A 23963-nucleotide genomic window follows, 5' to 3' on the forward strand; every position below is an offset into this window, starting at 1 on the left:
CTAGGCTTGGAGGGGAGAACTAATTTACGGAGACTTGTCACAATAGATATACACAGGTCCCAGTGATGTGCCATTTTTCAGATAAGGAATAAAGGGCTTATACGGTGTACAAAGATAAACTACAAGAAATTTTATCATACAAAATTAAAAGCAAAGTAATAAATATTTTTAATTTTTTTACAGATTAACCCCCGCAGATGTTTGCGATTTTTCTGAGGGATTCCGTGCCTTGTCTTCCAAGATGGAGTCCATTTTCTGACTGAAAAATGCTACTAAAAATATTTTTCCTACTACACTTTACGAAAAAGACTTAAAAATAATAATCTAGTGAAATTGTGAATGACAATAATTACGACGAGCGAACTTATACATGTTACGTTGAATTCGATATAAACTTGTGCCAAACAAGAGTGTTGGAGAAATTGTTTTATAAGCGGGAATTTGTAAATAATAATCATTATTGGGTATTGAATTGATGGAGGTAATTTTCTTATTGGTTTGTAAAATTGTGTTTCTTAGAGTATTTTATTTGTTCAGTAGGTTTAAAACAAACTATTTATTTACAAATTGTGACCAAAGTTTCAAAATAAACTCGGAAAATGCTTAGCTCAGAATGTAAGAATTCAGCTTTGTTTTGTTGATAAAGAAAATCAAAGTATAATTTAAGATTAAAGGTAAGGCAAACATATAAACATATGAAAATGAAAAGTTAGCGTAGCTTTCTCGCTCCTTAAAAGAATCGTGGATGTTATGCCAGATATAAATATAAACATAGCATTATTCTATGTATTTATTATATTACAAATAACAAGACACAACACATTGTGTTTAATTTGAATTGTGATGGCATATAAAGGAAAACGGCAAAAACGGGCTCATTAACATATAAGGAATTTTATAGGAAAGCAAAAAGAAGAATTCAAACCTTATTTGTGGGACACTGGGTTCATTTATTTAATGAAATAGGTTTTCAAATAATGTAAAATATATATTTACATCCAATCACAGAAATACAAACAAACATATTAACTTAAAATGTGTTTAAAAAATCTTTTCTTGAAAAAGCATTGCAGCAAATGTCGCATTTTAGCTATTTTTATGCCAGCCATGATCCCATATTTATTTCCTACAATTTGTAAGGCAGGCAGCTTCTTTTCAATCCATTAAGTCAGTTCAATGGAGAAAAAATGTCCCTAATATCTCGAAAATTTAAAAAAAATGCAACGAGCCCGTCATAGCTGTGTACTCTTCACTTAGGTTTGTTGCTATAGTGGTTATAAAAACAGAAAAATTTACATTTCTAGAAAAATCTGTATGTTATGTTTCATTAAAAAGTATCTGGGGGAAAATTAAGAGTGTAATTATGTTTTATTAATTGTGAATCATTGAATCTGGCACAGTCTGTGACAGGTGCCAGTGGTAATCACACAAAAAATCATAAATTAAGTTTTGATTTTCTTTATTGATTACAAAATGTGAAATTCTGCAATGTAAATTTCACCCCAACAAGTAATCTAAGCAATTAGTTGGAAATTTTAAAATAAAGTATATTGTTTAGATTATTTAAAAAAAATGTTTAATGATGGTTATTCACCTGATGTATTTGATGCTGTCAAAACTTATTTATCAATATCTATAATTTTTTTACTTCATTGAAGATGAGATAAAGCTATTTTTAGTAATTTAAGTTTACCCTTGGTTCTTTGAAATGTCAGATCCATAGAATTAAGAATAGTCCAGAAACTGCATGCCAGCATCAAACAGAAGACGACTAAACTACGCCTAAAGGAGTAGCTTTACGTTTCGACCCATTAGTTTCTTTGTAGATGTCGCTCAATACGCAACTCCTGATTTGAATTCAACTATGCCTTGTTGTGTCGTTTTAGAGTGTAAAAATACTGCTGGGATCTTAAAGAAAAGGGATAGGATCACATTTCATTTGTAAGTAGCAAATGCATGTGTAAGTAGCAAATGCATTACTTAAAAATTGAATTAGTTTTTCATCTGTCAGATCGCCAAAGAAAACAAAATGGATATTTTGTGAGTGTTGCCAGGGTAGTAAATTTGTTTACGCTACTTTGCTCATCTAATGAGAAAACTAATGAAAATTGGACCCGGATTAAACAACGCCGTGCTGGGCATTTGACCGACATCAACTTTAAAATATCAAATATATGACATAAAAATATCCGTTTTATGTAAAATAAAATTTGTTTAATTTTTTAAGTTCAAAGTTCATTAATTCAATTACTCTTATTAAATGTCCCTTTACTTATCCTCTCTGTTGTGTCAATCAATGTTTCCGCTTGTACAATAAAATTTTAGAGAAATTAACAAATTGCTTTTTTAAAAATATCTTTTGTATTATGATTATATTTTTCGCGATCTGGCAACATTACGCGGCGATTTAACGAATGCGCGCGGCGAAAGTGGGGCAAAGTGGGGGGATTTTTGGACACAGTCAGATGTATTCAAATATGATTCTACGCTGCTTCTGGACTATTCTTAATTCTATACTAAAATCATAGTTAAAGAAACAAAAAGGAATAAAAAAGGCAAATAAAAAAGCAGCCCAAGGATAAATTGCTTCACAAATAATAACAGAATAATCTGTATTTATTTCAGCCTATATTTATAATTTTAGTATCCATTTATAATATGTCAGTGCATTTAAACAATCAAAATCATACACAAAAAGATATTGCGAACTTAACATAATATGTATTTATTTTGACCTAATAGATTTGTATAAAGTGATGATGTAATATGTACATAGCTGTAAACAAATGTGTCTTTTTAAACTGTAATCAATCATTACATATCCAATAATTTAGTAGTTAACTACTTAATGATAAGTTTGTGTGTTTAATAATTTTATTATTATTTCAAATAAACACAGCTAAGTCAAATTAGGTATCTATTGTGAAAAATATTTGATGTATTTTACTCAATGTATTTTTTAAAACCTTTGTATATGTTTTTTGTTCAATATAATGAATCAAATTTTGTTCTTCGATAATCAAATATTATATAAAATTAAGTCAAATTCCCTGATTATAATATGTTTTTTATACGCTATGTAAAATCTTTAGAGCGATGATGCATCGGATATATAAAACATGTAGGCTTATCGTGTTTTCGAAAAATTAATTTAAAACCAAAGACAAATTATTCAACATTCGAACTTAGACATTTTGAAAAAACAGTAATAAGAATTTGTATTTATGGGTAATATGAGAACACTCGACCTCCATGAGGCCAGGCTCTTCGAGCAGCTGGGCTTGAAGAGGAAGAACTAGTTTATGGGGACTCATCACAATAGATATACACAGGTCGCAGTGACTTCAGGAGCTTTTATAGCACTGACCCGGATTTTTCAGAATAAGAATAATATGAAGTAAAAAATGGTTGTTGGTTTACTAAAATAGGTTGAATATTAAATGTTGTTTTTTGAGTTAGATTATTTGCTAAAATCTTTATCAGTTGCTGTAAAAAAACATTAAACTTTTTATAAATTAATTGATATTTATGTGCCTTATAATGTGGACCAACAAGTTTGTTAGCAGGGTATTATTGTGTATATGGATAGTGGATTTTGACAATTGTGGGGCCTTTTATATAAAATGATAAAGAATAACAATTATTATCCAGTATACCCAAATTAAACCATATGATTTCTATGGTAAAATAAATGAGGCCCAAATATAAATGGGAATCTCCATAGGTAGGATTTAAATTCTAAAATTTAAAAAATAACTCCTTATTTCTCTCATCTGAGCCTAATGGTGTATGGGTGTACGACCTCATGCATTAGTGCTCTAATCACAATATCTCCATCATTTATAAAATAAAATAAATTTTACTATAAGTAATAATAATAATAAATCTTTATTAATCATAATATCTGTACCTCAGAGGCAGACAGATGCAAATCCAAACGTCAAATGTTCAAAACAAGCCTAAAAAATCTATTTTCTCTAAGTGATTTCTAATAATTACTGACATTAATTTGTATTTTAGTATCCAATACATTGGTTCTTTCATTATAAGACTTGCATTTCTTCAAAATAAATGGACATACGAAAATCTAAATGTCATTTCATCAAATTCTGGATTTGCATCCGTCTGCCTCTGAGGTACAGATGTACAATGTGATAAATACAAAAATTATAACAAAGGTATACACTAGACATGAATAACTCAATTTTGAATCGGTTGAGCTGCAGCCCAAACTTCGAATAGGCGGCTCACAGCGGTTCATTGTGAGCTTCGTTTGAATCGTACGTAAAGCCACGTTCCAGGTCAGCTGAGTCAGCGCGTTAGCGGTGATTCGGTGAACCATTGAGCTGCTCTGCGAGCCGGTTCAAAACTCCAGCTCAAGTGTTTGAGTTGCGAGCTGACCTGCAGCTCAAAAAATAATATTGAGTTACCCATGCCTAGTATACATGGTTAAATGGCGGATTTATTGTCACTGACAATTTATTGTAGTCTAGCCAAACCTAAATAAAAAATACAGTTGTAAAAATTAATTTGAAAAAATAAAAATTAGAAAAATAAAAAAACAAATAAATTAAAAAGTTTAGAAAACACAAACAGTTATAGGATTATGGTATCTATTGCTTTCATTAATTATATTTAATACATTTTAATTTATTCAATTGCATTTTCCAAATATTCATTTATAGTATAGAAACATTTATTTATTAGAAACACTTAAACAAAATAACCAGTAAACTACAAGGCGGACTAATCTCCACTTAAGATTTTAAACTGACCAACACTCGTCCAGGGTTTTGGTTCTATTTCACACACAGAACTGTTTTGTTTATTCCACACGAATATAGGAAATAAAAGAGCTGCTGTATTCCAATGACATATGATTAAAAAGACACTTTACTAGCGGGAATAAAATGGCAAAGAGATCAGTTTGTATGTTCCCAATAATTATACCAGAGCGAGATCTCATGCACTGAACACCCAGAAGCTGTACAAATGCAAGTCAAAATTCACCCAGTAATAGGGTAATTCACTGGCTGAATATGGCTTATGCGTATTTGTTATGTTATAGATCTATTTTTCTGTACATATCGACAGTTTAGCAGCTATCTGCTTTCTATTCATTAACTTCGATCTTATATTTACCGTCTGCATTACACGATGGGCTAAACAATTACAATACAATTGTCAAAAAAATAACTAAAATAAAATAAATTTCAGTCTATGGGTAAACTTCCTTTCGTGCCTTCATTCTCTAGTAGACTCTTATCATGATCAGATGTGGTGCAATGCAGAAATATGTCGTCGTGTGTGTTGAAAAATGCTTTGATTGCGCTCCCATTGAAAAATGAAATGAATGTATTGTTTCATTTGTAAATACAATACAATTTATTGAATTAGTAAATTTTCACAGATGCGTCTTTACAAGTGGAAAATTTTGGAAAGCCGCACACATAACCTAACCTAAATTTGAAAGAAATGAAGATTTCCTTTCTTGATGGGCATCAAATGTGAACGAATTTAGATTGAATATCATCGGTGATCTATTGATAGCTACGCGGTATTGCAGTATCACCGACGACATGTATATGTTGAATTTCACTCTATTTCTTTGTGTTGGAACTAAAGGATTGCCTGTGCCAAACATAAGGTATTGTTTTCCTAAGTAAGTTTTCTCTCGACTATTAATGTATTTGTAAGAGTAATATAATAATTTTATAAGAATTGTAAAAACAAAATCCAAAAATGTTGAGTGTTCGGCGTTTTTTAGGTAGGGGATTTAAAACATGTAAATAATTTTATATTTTCGCGCATTTTGAAATGGTATACGGTCCAAACTTATAATTAAATTTAATATCTTCCTAGATTATTGTTATGGAATGTATATACTTTATTTTATATAATTATAATTTTACTATTTTATTGTATATTGATTTCATTAGTGTTTATAATTTGAGGCACTGAGAGCTAGGAGGAACCTAATCGATGCTAACTTTACTGACAATAGTTTTTGGCAAAATGGCTGCCAAATATCCATAATGTTTGTTTTTTTATAAAAAATAATGACTTGGGGCCAGTTGTACCAAAATAAATTCTCTGTAGCAATAAATTTTAATTTATTTACAAACACTCAGACATACTTAAAATATTTTTCATTTCACATTTTCAGGCGTTGCCTAGTAGGTGAAATAATTCAGTCGGATGAATCTCACCCACACTTTAACTTCATAAAGATCAACTAATGGAAGAATTGAAGGAATATAGATGATCAAACATAGGCGGAAAGGTGAATGTTACAGTGTGAAAAATGGCAACTTCAACTAGCCAATGACAGGTCATAAAAAAAGGCCCTGTAAAATATTAGATTTCCATGTTCTCTTCTGAAAGATCTTTTCCCTCTCTGTTGCAATAAATTTGAAGTATAAAATTACACATTTTGTCCATTTTGACAAATTCCAACAATTTTTATTTTATTTTTGATGCTAGTGTCCATTGTTTTTACGAAATATAAATCAAAACAGGAACATCTTATATCTTACCTTTTATATATCATTTTCTCTAAAAAAATGGACTTAATAACTAATATCTTTTTCACTGTGGCTCTTCTTATGATTTTCTATAGCTGGAGCAAGTAGAATATTGCACGCGCCATATTCACTAACAGATCTACAAATTTTGAAGTCATGCTCCTCTTATAATACATATTTTTTAGTTCCTAATTACTTGATGTCGGTGGTTGAGTCAGTGTGGCATGATTTAAAAAATCTTACTAGGTACTCAGATTGAATTGTATGGAAATGGCTCTCAATGCCTCATTTTTTCAGTGAATTTTCCAGTCATAAAAACTTTTTCAAAGTAGTCTTGCGTTTAGCTGATAAGATCATTATTCTGTATTAAGTTGTTAATAAGCATTCTTTTTTAAATATTTATTTTATAGAAAGATGTGCGTTTGTTTCGGCCTTAGATACAAAAAGACGCTGAATATGAAATTAAGCAAAATTATTGACCATCAAAAATGTGCATAAAAATTCATCATCATAACATTATCAACAACAGATGGTGCATAGGGCACTGGATTGGTGTACCAATACTGCGTATCTTGATAATCTGATACGTAGGTAAGATGATCAGTCCTACGCTTCAGGTGCCAGTCCAGGAACAATGAAATATTACAGTTTAAACAATCTTTAAAATCAAAATATCACGCCCTTCCTGCCAGGAATCGAACCCAGGACCTCAAGAATAGTAGGCAAAGACGCCAATCACTAAACTGCGAGGCGGACCTATCTTCGCTCTTCCTTCTTCAGGACTTTTACTTGAGAGTACCTTTCGAGTGAAAAACGGTCGTCCAGGGTTCTGGTTCTATTCCACTCATAGAACTGTATTTGTCACCCCTCTAGACACAGAGTAAAGTTTTTCTTCCTCAAAAATATTTATTAGTTTAACTTGGAATGAATTCAATCAAAAAAATATTAGTTTATAAAATGTTGTGTCTTTTTCTATTTAAAGTTGAATCAGCCATCTTTTAAATATAAGGCATTATTTAGAGGTATTTGAATACGTGTAAATAAATGTATTTTGTAAATAATAAAATCTTTTGGGTGTACAATCAATAATTGTATATGTTAATCTTCTAGGAATGTATTTTTAAACATCTCTGTGCAATGTAATTTTGTTGCATTTAAAACTTGTTCAACAAATCTAATATGTATGTTGATTTATAGGTTAAGTTTCGTTGCAAAATTCATCTATAAATATTTAAATAAATGTTGTTTGAGTCCGCGGGGAAAGAAAATCCAATACGCAAATTTAAAACCATCAAATAAAAGATTGTATATAATGTGAGAACTAATATATGAATCGAGTTGTGATTTTGTGAGTTCGAACTTTGAAGACTTTTCTTAATTACTACCACAGTAATTGACTGACAGTTGAAAATATGTCATTATAAAATTAAATTTGGTGTGTTTTTTTACTAGTAATGCTTCCTTAATTCAAACTTTCTAGTTTTAAACTTTACATCTGGGGGTTAGTGCTTATTCCTATTTTTGTAAATAGGGGTCAGCGCCAAACAAGCTCCTGAAGTCACTGCGATCTGTATTGTGACGGGTCCCTGTAAATTAATGCTCGCCCCCCAGCCTAAGTCTATGAAGAGCCGGGCTACTGATGGAGGGCGAGTATTTTTATATATATTGCTAAATCTCCTTCTTCAAGCCAGAGTCTTTAAAGTAACGGGCTATTAGGCAAGTGATTTCACATCATCAGGTTTTTAAATCTTTTGTGATGTACAGCATCACATTCACATAACGTGTGTAAATGGTGTTTCATAATCTGCTGCAGAACTTACAAATGAGGGGTTAGTGCTAGAAGTGCTTATATCTAAAAAAATACTGTTCAGGAGAGGGGTTCGTTTGTTTCTGTAGCCATTTTTCATATTGTGTAGTAATTATTACAACTTTTCATGTTTTATCCCAACCTATTCCTTTTATTTAATCTTCGAAATCTTTATACTTTGATGCTTTGTAATATGACTAATATTTTATGGAGAATGAATTTATTATATTTGTAAATAAACAGAACTTCAAAATCAGCATTTGTGAGTTGCCCATTAAAAACATTTATGAAAACAAGATGTTTTACATGAAAAATTTCAATCCCTTTATTGCTCATGTCAACACAGGACATTTCTTGCTATAAAATATTCCAAAGCACTATTTTTACATAGGTACGCATTACAAACATATTTTTTGACAAATATCTCAAACTAGCCAAGACTTTTATATATTTTAATGTTTATTTAAGTGTTCTCTCTGATGCCTTACTTATTTTGGCAAAAAAATGACAAAGGCACTTCGAGCATTAATATCCAGATATAATGTTTAACCTACCTAAATAGAACATAAAAAAGGATTTATTGAAAAAATATGACCTAACTTTACAATAATTGTAATGTCATTTATCATAGACCTCTTGAACATTGTAAATTATCTTATTTTCTTTCTATAGTGTTTAATGAATAAAATCATTATCTGCGTACTTATATAATGCATTTTTAATTGGTCGGAAATAACTGTGCTTATGAATGGAAAACAAGTTGTGGAGCGGGATTCAAACCTCTGATCTTGACACTACAACGGGACCACAATCCATAGTCAATTCATTGAACAAATACAAAAAGGAGTCTGTTATAATCCAATTTCAGTTTTTTAACTAATATAATGAATTCATTTTCTATAAAACATTACAGTTGTATTACATACATATAAGCATCAAAATATAAAGATTTCGAGGATTGAATAAAATGAATAGGTTGGGATAAAATATGAAAAGCAGAATCAGTAATATATTTCAATTACTGGGTTTTTGTTTCCTCGTGGATTAAAATATTATTATCGTTTGTATCAAATAAATTGTGTGTGACGAGACTTAACCTTAATATTATTTAATGATGCCATTTCGATGAGTCAATCATGTAAAAATGTTGTGATGTTTTGTGGGGGAATGTTCCCTGCATTATATCAGCCATATTATATACTTTTATGAGTAATAAGCGAGGCAGTGTGTGCTTTATATAATCAATAAACATTTTTGAATATCAGCGTGTGTTTATTTATTACTGTTTTTGCTTTTTGTAAATGTTACATTTTATACAAAATACACTATCACATAACCAAAAAATCCTACAAAGGCATGGCCCTTAAAAAAAAAACTAATGTATAAAACTGGAAAAATACGATCGATTTCTAAAGTTTCACAAAAAACTCATTAAAAAATAAATGTTACCATAATTGAAAATACAGTGCGCTGTCTTCTGGATTTAAACAGTGCTAGTATAACTGGCTTTTGATAGAGCTTGGGCGAGTGTGCGCTCAATTGATCGGTTTCCACAGCCTAACAACTAGTGAAAGGGACGGTTTGGCAATCATGGAGGACCTGCTAATTCGCCGATAGTGCATCAGCCAATGCAACAGTTGACAGTACATTTCACTTACCCCCAAAAGTTCGGCTTCCTGGAATTCATTGGTTGGAGGGATAAGTTAAATTTTTATTAAGTATAATTTTGAAAATTAGTTTTTGATCAGCTTCTCTCTAGTTAATAAGATTATTATAGGCTCTTCTTCATCCAATTATTCCATGAGATAAAGAGGACTAAAATGGCACTATAAACCATTTTTCTAGTGTCAGGATGAACATAACTAGTTCATCATCATCATTCCATGTTCGCTCCCCAGTTGGGGCATATGGTGTTCACAAAGAGCCGGGTTCGCATTCCGTGCTTTGCCTTGATTCAACATGAATTGTCGATGAACGGTCAGCGGGGATGTAGAAACATCTTCGATAGTGAATGGAAGATGATTCCATAGACAAGCCACATGGACACTATATTAGTTGGAGAAGAAGGAAGAATTGTGGATGGGAATAAGAGGGTGCTTTGAGGATAAGAACTCTTTGTTTGAATAAGAAAGAAGTCATTATGTAATATAAAAGCAGATGCCCCGATTGGAGGAAAAAGGAAGCGGTGATATGTGAATTCAATAATATTTTTGGGTTGAAAAACAAGAAATCAAACTTGTATATTATGGATTTATTTACATATTAAAATCTGTATAATTTTTACATTATTTAACATTGTTTGTATTTTGTTAATAAATAAATAATAACTTCGTAATTCTAAGCATCAGATCTGAATTAGAAAGTTCATTGCTATGGGAAATTGGATATAAAAAATGAATTCTTACTCGCGGTAAAAATTCGAGCATTTAATTGTGCAGCGAAGTATCTCGAAAAAAATGAAAAAATCATTAAAAATAACTACGTCACAAGTTCTTGCGAATCACAGACTTACAGACTAGAACTTATGACCTCATTGGCGGGGTAATTTTAAAATTACAAAACTTTATAAAATCACAGTGCTGATAATGTGATACATAATTTAGTTCACGAGAAAAATTTAAAATCACCTGTATCCGATAGGATACATTGCCAAGAAAATGGTTAGCTTATGCTAATACTTTTTTTTTTTTTAAAACCACTGAACTTCCTTATTGCATTTAATTTAGCCCGCTGGTCACAGGAGAGCACCTATTTAATCAAATAGTAAGTTAAGTAAGTTTTTAGAAGAAGATTTAAGAATATGGATAATTATTTTGTACTATTTTTATAATTACAATTGCTTAATTACTATGATCGTATATAGTAACAAAAATTCATTGATGTACATGAATCTATTCCCTAATCCCTTCTTCTCAGTATATCTATCAATGATAACTGGTTGCGAATTAGGTGGGTATGCATTGTTAAATATTGTCACAACTTCAACATCTTTTTTACCCACAACCACTGTTCACTTCCCTCTTGGTATTCTTGATCATCCGCCTCAATAAGTGAGTAAGTGTATTGAATCGCGCATTTATTTTGAAGAAAGTGTGCCGCTTTGCTAATCTTTTGTCTCGATTATTGTTATCGCCAACGGCTCATAAGACACGAGGATGTTTCACCTGTCAGAGAATGGTAAGTAGACAGACCCCCTTCCAACATATTGGGTTGACGTATAAATTTCAATCCAATGTGTGACTATGGCAGATATATTGTGTCAAAGTTTTGTTGGAATAAACAAGTACACGGATGAAGGAATTTTATATGGTTGCACTGTTTTGTAGTGTAGCGGAGAGCGGAGTACTTGAATAAACATTATCAGGTTGCCAACACTGGCCGACTTTTTCAGTTGGGAAACCTGATGCGAACCTAACTTCACTCTATACGAGGTTCTATATGACACTTGAATATGATCTTTCGTCTCACCTACACGCAGGGCTCTTGGCCAGATTTAACTATATTGTGAATTCCTTTTATTATAATTACACGGTGATATAGTATGCAACTTCTAGTAATAAATATTTAAAATCTAATCCATGCTGATTATTATAATCCGCACTCGCAAATCAATATCATATAGCAGCTTTTGTACTCCACTTTTTTTGTATCATTGTACTACGAGACTGAGTCATTGTGATATCGTCGGGTTTCTGAAACAAGTTGGTTACTGAAAATTTTTGAAAAGTGAGATCTTTTCATAACTGGCATCAAATAATCAGGCAGGTTAAAAATATAAATTTAGATACAAATAAAAAGTTTTATAATATTCCACTCGTGGTTTTATTTGAAAAACAAAAAACAAACCATCATACCGTTTCCCAGTAGGGGCAAGCAGAGAGGATAGAATGCAATATCACTCTGTACATACCTTGCTTCCTCTACATTCATATGTCCATCTTCAAGTATTTGATGGACTTGATCGTGCCATGTCTTTCTCGTTTTCTGCATCCATCAATATTCGCACCGTAGATCCTTTAGCCGTTCTTTCGCTGTCCATTCGCTCTACATGTCCAAACCAACGCAGCACCCCTTTCTTGATTTTGTCGATAATGTCTCTTGTATTGTCTCAGCCCTGCGTAGTTCACAGATCTCGACATTTGTGCACCGCACCTATCATACATCTTTTTACCACACATGTTAGTTGATTTTGGTTTTATTTGAATTGTTGATTTGGGATGAGCTTTCAAATTAAGTGCAATATCTAAGATATTGATATCAATTGTAAGACAACTAGTGAAATGTTAGTTACAAACTTGTGCTGGAAACCCGACGATATCATAATCGCCGAGTTAAACTCAACTGCGACTCAAAACCTATTAAAATGAATTTATCTTGAAACCACTCCCTGAAAAAAGATCATCAGGGGCGTCACTGGAATCTCAGGTCAGTCCAATTATCTGATTTTGGCGGGTGATATTTTTGTGTGTGATGGGCAGTTGGCGATAATTATTCTCCTTCAAATAAAAAGTTTATCTATAATTAAATACGTATCCCATCGCACCGCAAAAAATATAATGAAATATTTACATGTTTGGGAGTTAATTAAACAATTATAAAGGTATTTTCTTTTACACGATCATTATGTAAGTCCTTTCATAATTTACATAGACTAGCGAATCTACTATATATTAGTTAATCACATTTTATAAAATTCAAAACATAGTTTTAAAAAATACAAATTACGAAATTGAATAGCCAGCCAAATCATTTTATTCCCATAAACAGGGTCTAAAAATTCTACCATGTAAAAGTGGTAACGATAAGACTAATTTTAAATAATCAATTAAAACTTTTACATTATGTTAAGATGGTTTATACAAAAATATTTGGTGAAAACAATAAAAAAATATATTAGAGTAAAGAGGTACAAGTCAAGCTGACTGCGCAGGGGTCATTTAAAGTTTTATTACTGCTTTAATTATTTAATGTACAATTTTAGGTACTGCCTGAGAATAAATGGTTAAACTTAAGACTGAAATAGGTGAAGCAGTACAATTTATATTGAGTTTCTTCTTATATTTGCTTTTTCCATGTTGTTTAAGGTAATTTGAATACAAGTTACATGTATCTATACCTAATAGTACTTTTTAATTATACGACACTAGCCAACTTTACGATTGAAACTTGTATTTTTCCACCCAACGTTCTGTAGACCTTTAACTCATTTACTGAATTTATTGACATGTACGTCTTTACCCAAATGTCACAGAACTTTGACCGGAATTAATCCGGGATCTTTATTATAATATTAAACTAAATTAATTAATACTACAATAATTTATCACAAAGTAAACGTCAATTCTATCAATAAATTTACATAGGTATTGAATTATTACTTTTCCATAATTCGAAGCGTCCTACGCACACAATTTGGCTAAATTTCATACATTATTTACCTAAAACCTAGTCAGGTCAGTTTTTTGTTAGGAAATCACAAACTGTATTGAGAAATTCTTCAGGTTTTTGACTGTGGACCCAATGGCCGGCCCCCTCTATGAATACAAGATCAGCTTCCGGAAACATGCCCTTTAAACTTCGAAGATCGTCCCTCCTATATTGGAAATAAAAATATGAATATCATTTGTTTAAACAAATATATCGTCCATGAAAGTTCGATACTCCGGATGAACCATTTGTCATAATGTTCAGGAGGGACAAAAAACATTGTGAATTGCGATATTGCGAATGTCGTTCGTTTGAAATGTTGTTAGTTTGAAAAAGCCTAACAAGGCGAAACAATTGCCCGAATTTTTTTTTTTTGTGTTAAGAAATAAAATAAACGATTTTAAGTAGACTCAAATCAGCGTTTGATTTTAATATTAAAATAAATTAAATAATGTTTCGACAAAATAAAAATAATTTTTATTATTTTTTGAAAATTTAATTTGTGCAACGGAACCTTTTCAAAATGGCTACCTAAATGTTATTTTGAATGCTCTCTCAAGGTTAGAGAAAGCGCTGTCAGCACGTAATTAGTACGCAAATTACGTGCTAGCAACGCATTCCCTACCAATTTCAATTAAATTAATTTATTTGAAATAATACATACATTACAAACTAAAATTTAATATGTACATATTATAAAAAGACAAAAAATACACAAAGCCACTCTTGTCAAATTAGTAGGAGAATCCTGGTCCGGAAAACTCTTTCGGATACATGGAAAAGATCAACATCCAGAGCGATGTTGTTCAGCATAGCGGTAGCCCTTCCAACAGGCATAACCATCGGCAGGTTGGTCCTGTATATCGGAATATGAAACATTCTATGCTGACGCTGTCTTAGGTAATTATCAGGAACATACAAATCAATGCTCATCAGATTCTCAGAAATATCGATCATACCGCGCAACAATCGATAAAAATGTGTGGTCAAATACACATTCCTTCTAGTCTCTAAACTGTTGTAGCCGAGCATACCCTGGAGAAACTCGGTCGGGTAGAGCCGAGGATAATACCCGCACTCTCGTGTAGAGATATCTAAGAAACTTCTTTTGGATTTTCTCTATCAGTTCATGTGGCCCCCAAATCATCGAGCCGCTCTCGAGTCTACTTCGCGCCGAGGAATACCAGCCCCGAGTGTAGCCATCGAGTCAAAAACACTCGTCCAGGATTCTGGGTTTACATATATTTTTTTACTGACAAATTCAAATCAATAACTTTAATTTGTCCCCTAGTAAGACCACAGTTAGAGAATGCATCTCCGGTTCGGAACCCTATTTATCGCTGGAATTTAAGTTAGGTTAGGTTACCTGCGTCTGAAATAAATATGAATCCTCGATAAAGAAAACAAAAATACGGAAACTTACCCAACATAGTCAGAAAGACCACCCGCAACAAACAGCGTTGGACCAGGATATTTGATATAATTAAAACTTGTGGGGAACCCGGCTATGTTCATCTTGAAATTCTTCTTGAGGACGGGAAGATTGACTCTCCAAGCGTACTCGTTAGAGTCCGACTGCACGAGGTTTGTAATTATGAAACTGCGGACGGATGTATCGCTGACTACTGACGACAGTTGCTCGTCCGCGATCTTTCTGGCTTGGGACAAGGGGATTCCTCTGGGGATGCTCACAATGGCCATGGCGTCAAAGAGGTCGTCCATCGCCATTATATTTGGACTGGTTTTTAAAGGAGAAATGTCACCAACGATGAGGTTTGATACGAGGTCTGGCTGTAAACAAATAAAGTATACATTTTAAGAAATATTCACTTTCTTATGATTTTACCCAGATATTTTAATTTTGTAACTATTTTATTTTTAGAGTCCGCAATGCTACTCTGGATTTTGGGGTGAATACTGATTACAAAAAAATGCTATCTTCATCGGCACTTGTGGAGACAGTATGCTTAACTGTTCTACTACTATCTCTAGCGACCGAGGTATTATGAATCTGGCTCTGCGGACACGGTGATAAGTGTTTTTAGGAAGTTATGGAAAATAATTATTACAAAATAAATGCGGAGGTGGAAGGTTGTGTGCGGGCTTGTCGCAATTTTTTAGAAGTTATTAATGAATAACAATCGAACCCATCTCAGATCGCTACGATCAACAACAAAAACAATGAAAAAATATTTGTTGTAGTTACTAAAAAGATTGGATAGCTTATAACTGATCATAGAATTAAGAATAGTCCAGAAGGAGCGTAGAATCATATTTGAATACATCGGACTGTGTCCAAAAATCCCCCCACTTTGCCTCACTTTCACCGCGCGCATTCTTTAAGTCACCGCGTAATGTTGCACGATGGGAAAAAATATAATCATAACACAAATGTATGGTAAAACAAGCAATCTGTTAATTTCTCTAAAATTTTATCGTGCACGCGTAAACATTGATTGACACAACAGAGTAGATAAGTAAAGGTTTATAAAACAAATTTTATTTTACATAAAATGGATATGTTTATATCATGTTAAATAATGTTTGATGTTTTAAAGATAATGTCGGTCAAATGTCCACCACGGCGTTGTTTAATCCGAGGACCAATTTTCATTACTTCGCTCATTAGATGAGCAAAGTAGGGTAAAAAAAATACTATCCTGGCAACACTAATGAAATGTCCATTTTGTTTTCTTTGACAATCTGACAGATGGAAAAATAGTTAAATTTTGAAGTAATGCATTTGCTACTTACACATGAAATATGATCCCAGCCTGTTTCTTTTTGATCCCAGCAGTATTTTTACACTTTAAAATGACACAACACGGCATAGTTGAATTCAAATCGGGAGTTACGTACTAAGCGACGTCTACAAAGAAACTAATGGGTCAAAACGTAAAACTACTCTTTTAAGAGTAGTTTACTCGCCTTTTGTTTGATGCGCGTATGCGGTTTCTGGACTATGTAACTGACTTTATTACATAAAATAATATGTATTGATTGTTCAGAAATCAATTTTTGGGTCAATTTTTGATTCCATTCAATCTATGGACGGACCGCGCATGATACATATATGACACTTTTACAATTTATACTTAATTTTTCTACCTCTCTTATGGAGCAGGATGCTCGTGTTTAGAAAGAGAGTTTGTTTTAAAATCAATATTACAGTTTTTTTTTTTAAATATGTTAGTGTAATTATGTCCCGATGAAGAGACCGGTACGTCTCGAAACCGATATACAACTCGGCAAGTGGTTATATACAGAGATTTACTAACATTTAATGAAATACAAAAATACCTGTATTAATGCTAATATCATCGCTGTCCTTCCTCCCATACTGTGTCCTAACAGAGCTGTTTTGGGGATGTTTAACTTCTTCATCAGAGCTATGACGTCTTCAGCCATATGTCTGTACGTCTGCTCATCCGAGTGAGGACTGTCTCCGTGGTTCCTCGCGTCGATCGCTATCACTTTCCTCCCGGTGTTCTTGTGTATGGCTTTACTCATGCTGGTCCAGTTGTTCTTGGACCCCAGCAGCCCGTGGAGGATTATCAACGGGGGCAGGCCTTTATTTTCAGAAATGGCCGTTTCGTAAGACGCGTACGCAAGGTCGACTGTTTTAATGGGGGATGTTTCATTCTCTGTGTGTATCGAATAGCGCTTTACTAAACACCCGCTCGTGCGAGAAATTTTAAATAAATTATTGATTATTCCACTGTAATTTTGATACTTGATCATTTTGAAATATACTACGTACTGGGGTGATTTTGATTTAACATTGACGTGCCAGAAATGTCATTTTCAAAATAAGAGCAAGGTTATTTTGTCGTCAGCTGATCGTAGCTGTCAAATTCTTATTTTTAAATGTAGGTTAGGCAACTGTGTTATAAAATTCCTAGTTTTGCTACTTACCTTAAGTACTGAAACGGGGGTAGTAGGTTAAATTCTATCTTATTTAGGAAAACTACTTTAGAGAAAAACACTAAAACCATCTTTATATAATTATTTTTTACCAGAAGCTTCGCTTGCGTGACAATAAGGAGAAATTAGTATTTTCCCAGTAGATTGAAATGTTTTATTTGGGATTAAAAGTAGCCTGCATCGATTGCCCACTTTCCAACTATCACAATGCAAAAAATGGCTATCCGTTAGTTTGCGGTGACGTAGCTTCGTTATTCTGTTTTAATACTAATTTCTTTTTCCATTAAAAATTTCCCGAGGTAGAGTTTATTTTTCAGGATTTGTCAACTCTCCGGCAATCTCTATGCAAAAGATTGTGTCGATCGGCAGCTCCGTTGCAACGTGAAAAAATCTCAAACAAACAGACAAGCACACTTTCGCATTTATAATAAATATATGGAGTATGGACATGTTTTTTAATTTTTAAACTGACTTATTACTTGAAAAACGAAATTCCATTTACATAAAATATCAGCGTAGAAAATAGTCAAATATTTTATTTGCTTCTATTTGTAAAGACTGATTTCGTATTTTATACATATTATGTTGAAATTGGAACCAAAGGTAAAGCTATCCCGCCTGCTGTAAATATTATAGATTTCCGAACCTCCACAGTGTACAGATATCTGGTGCATAGACTCTGTTTCCGCATCCGGCGTCCGCCATTCGCTCCGTGTGGCCGAACACCTCGTGGCGGTTGCTGCCCTGTCGTCCCCTCTTGCGCACTTTATGTTGCCTGGATTGCCTCATACCACCTCATACGGTCATATATTATGTATGTATTTCAATATTTATATTACATGTATTTGACATCGAATTTGTAGCTACCCAAAGGAAGATCTCGCGCTGCATTAGTGTTCAATCGTCCTATAAAGAAGACATATTAGGTGAATATATTATTGACTAAGAAGTTGTTGCAAAATACTGAAGGATATATTGTCTAATTTGTTGTAATTTCTCTGCTTGTTCTCTTCATTTGGAAAAAAACACAACTTATCTCTACACTTACGCCGTTCTAGACGCGCGAATCAACAGTTGGAATTAAAATAAAAAGATTTTGTGTAAATGTACTGGCTAGAAACTCCGGTATTTGTTAAATGCCGTTCTAGATGCGCGAATCAACAGTTGGAATTAAAATAAAAAGAAATAAAAAGATTTTGTGTAAATGTACTGGCTAGAAACTCCGGTATTTGTTAAATGCCGTTCTAGACGCGCGAATCAACAGTTGGAATTAAAATAAAAAGATTTTGTGTAAATGTACTGGCTAGAAACTCCGGTATTTGTTAAATGAGTACTAGGCGCTCAATAATGAAGGTTCACTTTTGGGTCTGGTCTCAGCAATTCTGGGGCACTTTTATCGTCTTATTCATCCTTACATCACAATAAACTCATATATCATTCCAATTATTTCAGACCCATCATCATCATCGCAACATCTCAGGATGGACTCCTCGTGTTCTCCTGACGGGATCCCCATTACGTTCTTCCTCAACAACAGACTCCTGCCGCGAGCTACGGGACCCACCCTAGACCCCGACGTCCTAGTGACCCCGCGTCATTACGCCACCAACTCTCACCGACATGTATGTGGGCCTCCCGGAGGTTAGAGACGTCCCCGGCACCTCCCGGTAATCGAATCGCCCGGGCACCTCCACCCACGGCGATATCTCATCCATCGCCCATGAAGTCACTCCTAACTTCACAATCAAATACGGTAAAATGGGCACTGCCACCATCACTGTCCGCTCACTAGAGCATCATGCTCAACTTTCTACCCTCCTCTCAGCCTCTGGACAAAATTTCCACTCCTTCACCCCCGAGGTGGAACGGTCTGAAAATACCGTTATCAGAGGTGTTCAGTCAGTTCCATGGACTGCGACGAGATCCCCACAGTCCTCATCTCCCGAGGTTTTCCATCCATCAAGATCTCCCGTATGAAAACCAAGGGTGAAAGTCACTTATAGCTCGCCCGATTCTCCTCCCGCAAGCTGACGGCCTCAGTCAAGTCCGCCCATGTCCTCATCTGCTTCCAAAAATATAAATCCTCCCACCTCAGTCATGGAACCGTGTGTTTCAGATGCCAAAACTTCGGTCATGCATCCCACAACTGTCACCACCCAGCAAGATGCGAACTCCTACACCCCACCTACATATGCCTAAAATCCCCGAAACCCCTCCCCCTATGCTGCAACTGCGGCCAAGCCCACCCTGCCAACTTCAGCTGCTCCAAAAGCCACCTTGATTACGTGGCCTCCATCCAACCACGCCCCGACCCCCGCACAATGGCCGACAATGCTCATCGGTAGCACAGAGAGCCCTCAGCTCCCTTCCCCAACCCTCTCTGTACTCTTTCACCCCGCAACCTGCTCCACACCATCCCCCCTTCCCCTTCTATGCTCCACAGCTCAGCCTGGCAGCCACCAGTGTCGTCGCAGCCCCCGGTCCAGGTTGTCCGGGTGGCGCCCACTCACCGGATTGACATTGACATCGTGGTTGTCATGCGCCTCGTCCTAGCGGCCCGTCCCGCACTCGCCGAGTGCACCTCCAATGAACAGAAGCTTGTGGTGCTCCTTCACACGATGATCCCGCTCCTCGATGCCCAGATCATCCCCCACCGAAACTTTCATACTGCTGCGGAACGCCAACGGCCTCCACAGCAGAACCGGGGAACTACTGTAACATTCAGCGAACAGCAGTCAGGTACGCACGTCATCCCTATCACTGAAACCCACCTCAGACCCCACAAACCTCTCTGCCTCTATTTCCATATCTACAGAAACTATAGCCACGGGGAGTGGGACGGCCATTCTCGTCAGAGATTCGGTAACCCACACCCTACTGACCACCTGACCACCCCGATCTCCCCTCAGTCGCCGAGGCCACCGCTGACCAGAATAAAACCAACAACCAAACCATTACCCTGATAGTTGTGCCTACATACACAAAGAATCCTGTCATAAAAACTACTACAGACATCGACACTCACGGCCCCGGGGTCGAAGGTTATCATAGCTGGAGACTTCAACGCCAAACACCCACACTAGAACAATTACAGAACAAGCATCAATGACCACTCTATGGCTTTTGTAATTGTTTTATGGACATGATGCACTTTGGAAATGTTTTCGAGGGACACAAATTTGAAATGTTCTTTTAAGGGACGAAAATATATCTAATTGTTTATTTGATTGTAATTATGAATAAGTACAAAAGTAAACAAAATATGTTACCTCAAAATAAACAATCACGATATTATGCGGAAATGAAGAGTAGACGGACAAGATGCGTTTTGGAATTGGATAATGTTTGTCACCCGTTATACTGAAGGTAAAAGACTAGTTTTGGAATTTTGTTGAAGATTTATGTGCCTTCTTTGATAAGCCATAAAATAGCACACTCGGTTCATTTTCGATAAAAACTGGACAAGATGAAATTCGGAAATGAGCAACTGAATAAAAAGCGCAATTTTGAAATTCAAATTCTTATTATTATTATTATTTCTTTTTTTTTCTTGTTTATTGGTTTTCGTCCTGTAGGAAATCATTTGAATCATCTAACATATTTTATCTTTATTTTCAGATATTTTTTTGCTGATCTGTCTGGATGGACGTTTCTTACCTCCTTGAGGATACAATTTGGTTCAGTTATAAATCGTAAGCTCTGCTCGACAACTGGGCTCCTGTCCCCTAGCAGCATACTGGGAGGTTGCTTTTACCTACGAGAACCTTTCGACCCCCTCGGTCGCTCCCTCGGACGATCACGAGAGGCCCGAATCCAAATCTCGACCAAGGACTGATTTGTCGGCTCCCGGAGGCTGAAGAAGTCTACGTCATCGTCCCTTGGCAAACACTAACCAACCCGCATCACCGGGAAATATAAACCACCGCTTCTTTTGCTAACTCAACACAAACCGTACGAGCCTAAGGCGTCCAACGATAATGGCATTAACCTTCCTCCAAACCTCATGTCGCAGTGCTAGCTCTTATGAGATATGACAAAAACACCACCTTTTCTTATGCCATCATCACCTCCTAATACGCAGCCTTACCTCTTCCTACCCCACAAACCACTCCTTTCTCGTGCCCTCTTCTACCAGCCAACCCACATCCACATCCCACCCTAGACCCTCCAACCCCTCCCTAGATCCTTTCCTCCCTACCTGACCCCTCTAACCCCTCCCTAGATCCTCCATTTCCCCTACCAGACCCTCCAACCAGCCCTTCCCTTTAGGCCTGGGCCATCTATCCCCCTCTTAAATTGAAATGAGCCATTGCTGTTCTCACAGACCTTCCCAAATAACTCTCAGTCCCTTCTCTTTTGAAAAGTTCACCACCCTCCCTCAAAGCCCCTCACTTTAGCATTTTGGAACGCAAATGGCCTGCTCTAAAATACATAAAAAAATTCACATCCAAACACAAAATCGACATACTGTTCATCAATGATGCCCACCTCATACCCTCCCACTCCCACAAACTCCCAAATTATTGACCAGTAACATTCTGACCAATACGGCTCTAGAGCTCGACACTTTCCTCCACTAACCGCTTCGAGCGAAGGTACGGAAGGATTCCAGAAAAGTCGCCGAAAAATATGAATGGGCAATTTTTCTGGATGGTCAAAACCGTCGACAAAGTCATGGCACAACAGAGTTGTAACTGACTCTCAATCAGCCGTCCCGGCATTAACGGGAGGCAAGCCCCAACATGTTTGTGTTTATAATATGTACATCTTCAATTTTGGTTTGCAATGTATGTGTTTGTTTTAAATAAATGAATTGAGTTTAATCAAACTTTGTATTTTCCATATGACGGCAAATGTCGTTTTGTTTAGGACATACCAATGTAAGCTGTTAAGAAAATATTAAAAATAATATGTACAATAAACTTTACTAATGTGAGTGTTTTTACTACACAATTTTCCTAGTTTACTTAGACTCTTATTAATCTGTTTTGTAATAAAAAACATTTGAAAAAATAACAAAATGGGTATTATTCAAATCAATTCGTCATCGTCATCATTCCCTTTCCGCACCGAATGGTGCATAGGGCACTGCATTGCTACACCAATCGCAGCGTATCTTGATCATTGTTGTTACATAAAGGTAAGATGATCAGTCTTACGCTTCAGGTGCCAGTCCAGGGACTATAAAATATTTTAGTGTAAAAAAACCTTTTTAAATAAATATTTCATGTCAACCATGTCGGAAAAATTGAAATGGCAGTAGGCAGGACACTCGGCGAAGCAAAATGATGGCAGGTGGGCACCCAGAATAATAAAGTGGAGCAATGGAACATGGGCAAACAAAAGAAGTGTTGGAAGGCCACAGAAAAGGTGAGTCGACAACATTACCTCTATTGCCGGTAAAACATGGGTGATAAAAGCGGGTGATACAAAGGAATAGAGACGTTTGAAAGAGGCCGCCATCCAGCAGTGGAGAGAATAAGGCTGAAGAAGAAGAAGAAGTAAAAGTTTAATTTACTGATGTCAAACTGTTTCTAGAGAATAACTTCTGAACACCTCTTATGAGCTAACTTAAAGCATGAATATATCGTATCTCGATCGAAGGTAAGGTGATTTGTCTTACGCTTCAGAGGTGCACAGGGCACTGCATCGGTACACTAAATGCAGCATATTAAATATTGCAATGTTAAACCACCTTTTGAATAATAATAATAAAAATATGTCTAAAGTTTTTTCCACTTTTATTTATAATTTTTTACCAGTGGCCGGGTTTCGTCGTGACCGACATTGTCAGACTGGTTTGGTTCTGGCTGGAAAATTATATATATTTTTATTATTATAATTAAAATGCAGTTCCACCAAGAAAAGTCAGTAGAAAAACTCAATATTTCAAGTCCGCCTTCCCAGGAATGGAATCCGGTACCTCAAGCATGGTAAGCGAATGATAAATTATGATGAAACTAAATAATACTAAATAATAACCACCTACAGATAGCGTCAATGTTTTACTATACTGACTTATATCATTACCTATTAAATAATCTTATTTTTTTAGGTTTTGTTACCACAATATTTAATCAATTTGTGGTATAGTTATTTTCAATAAAAATATTTTCAAGATCTGATAATGTAGTCTTTAATTGGAAGTAGGCAATATAATGACCGCTCTACGATTCATACTAAGTACGAACTCTCATACATAAATAATAATATAATATGTATGCGTGTTCAGTAATAAAACACAATTCCACCAAGAAACATCACTTGACAATCTCAGTCAT

The 23963-nt window shown here is 35.1% G+C and overlaps 3 protein-coding genes across 4 annotated transcripts in view; 2 read left to right on the top strand and 1 right to left on the bottom strand.

Annotated features, from left to right (window-relative positions):
* Nucleotides 1–9595, top strand: part of LOC148284885 (uncharacterized) — a 257605-nt gene extending 248010 nt beyond the window's left edge. For both annotated transcript variants that reach the window (XM_088233670.1, XM_088233678.1), the window contains exon 3: nt 184–9595. The gene's annotated coding sequence lies outside the window, so the exon portion shown is untranslated. The remainder of the gene's footprint in view (nt 1–183) is intronic.
* On the bottom strand, nt 8163–17818 carry LOC148284887 (sn-1-specific diacylglycerol lipase ABHD11-like). The gene is made up of 3 exons (XM_088233700.1): nt 17059–17818; nt 15182–15549; nt 8163–13924 (listed from the first exon to the last, which is right to left on the bottom strand). The coding sequence occupies exons 1-3, from the start codon at nt 17497–17499 to the stop codon at nt 13786–13788; spliced, it is 948 nt and encodes a 315-aa protein (XP_088089826.1). The 5' UTR covers nt 17500–17818; the 3' UTR covers nt 8163–13785.
* A 239-nt stretch (nt 17819–18057) lies between these two features.
* On the top strand, nt 18058–22703 carry LOC148284888 (uncharacterized). The gene is made up of 3 exons (XM_088233733.1): nt 18058–18496; nt 19135–20421; nt 21301–22703. Exons 2-3 carry the CDS (start codon nt 20115–20117, stop codon nt 21345–21347), a joined length of 354 nt encoding a protein of 117 aa, XP_088089859.1. The 5' UTR covers nt 18058–18496; nt 19135–20114; the 3' UTR covers nt 21348–22703.
* Nucleotides 22704–23963: the final 1260 nt, after the last annotated feature.

Source organism: Micrasema longulum, unplaced genomic scaffold (genome assembly GCF_059751315.1).
Source record: "Micrasema longulum isolate JH-2025_06_02 unplaced genomic scaffold, ASM5975131v1 h1tg000082l, whole genome shotgun sequence".
Classification (NCBI taxonomy): domain Eukaryota; kingdom Metazoa; phylum Arthropoda; class Insecta; order Trichoptera; family Brachycentridae; genus Micrasema; species Micrasema longulum.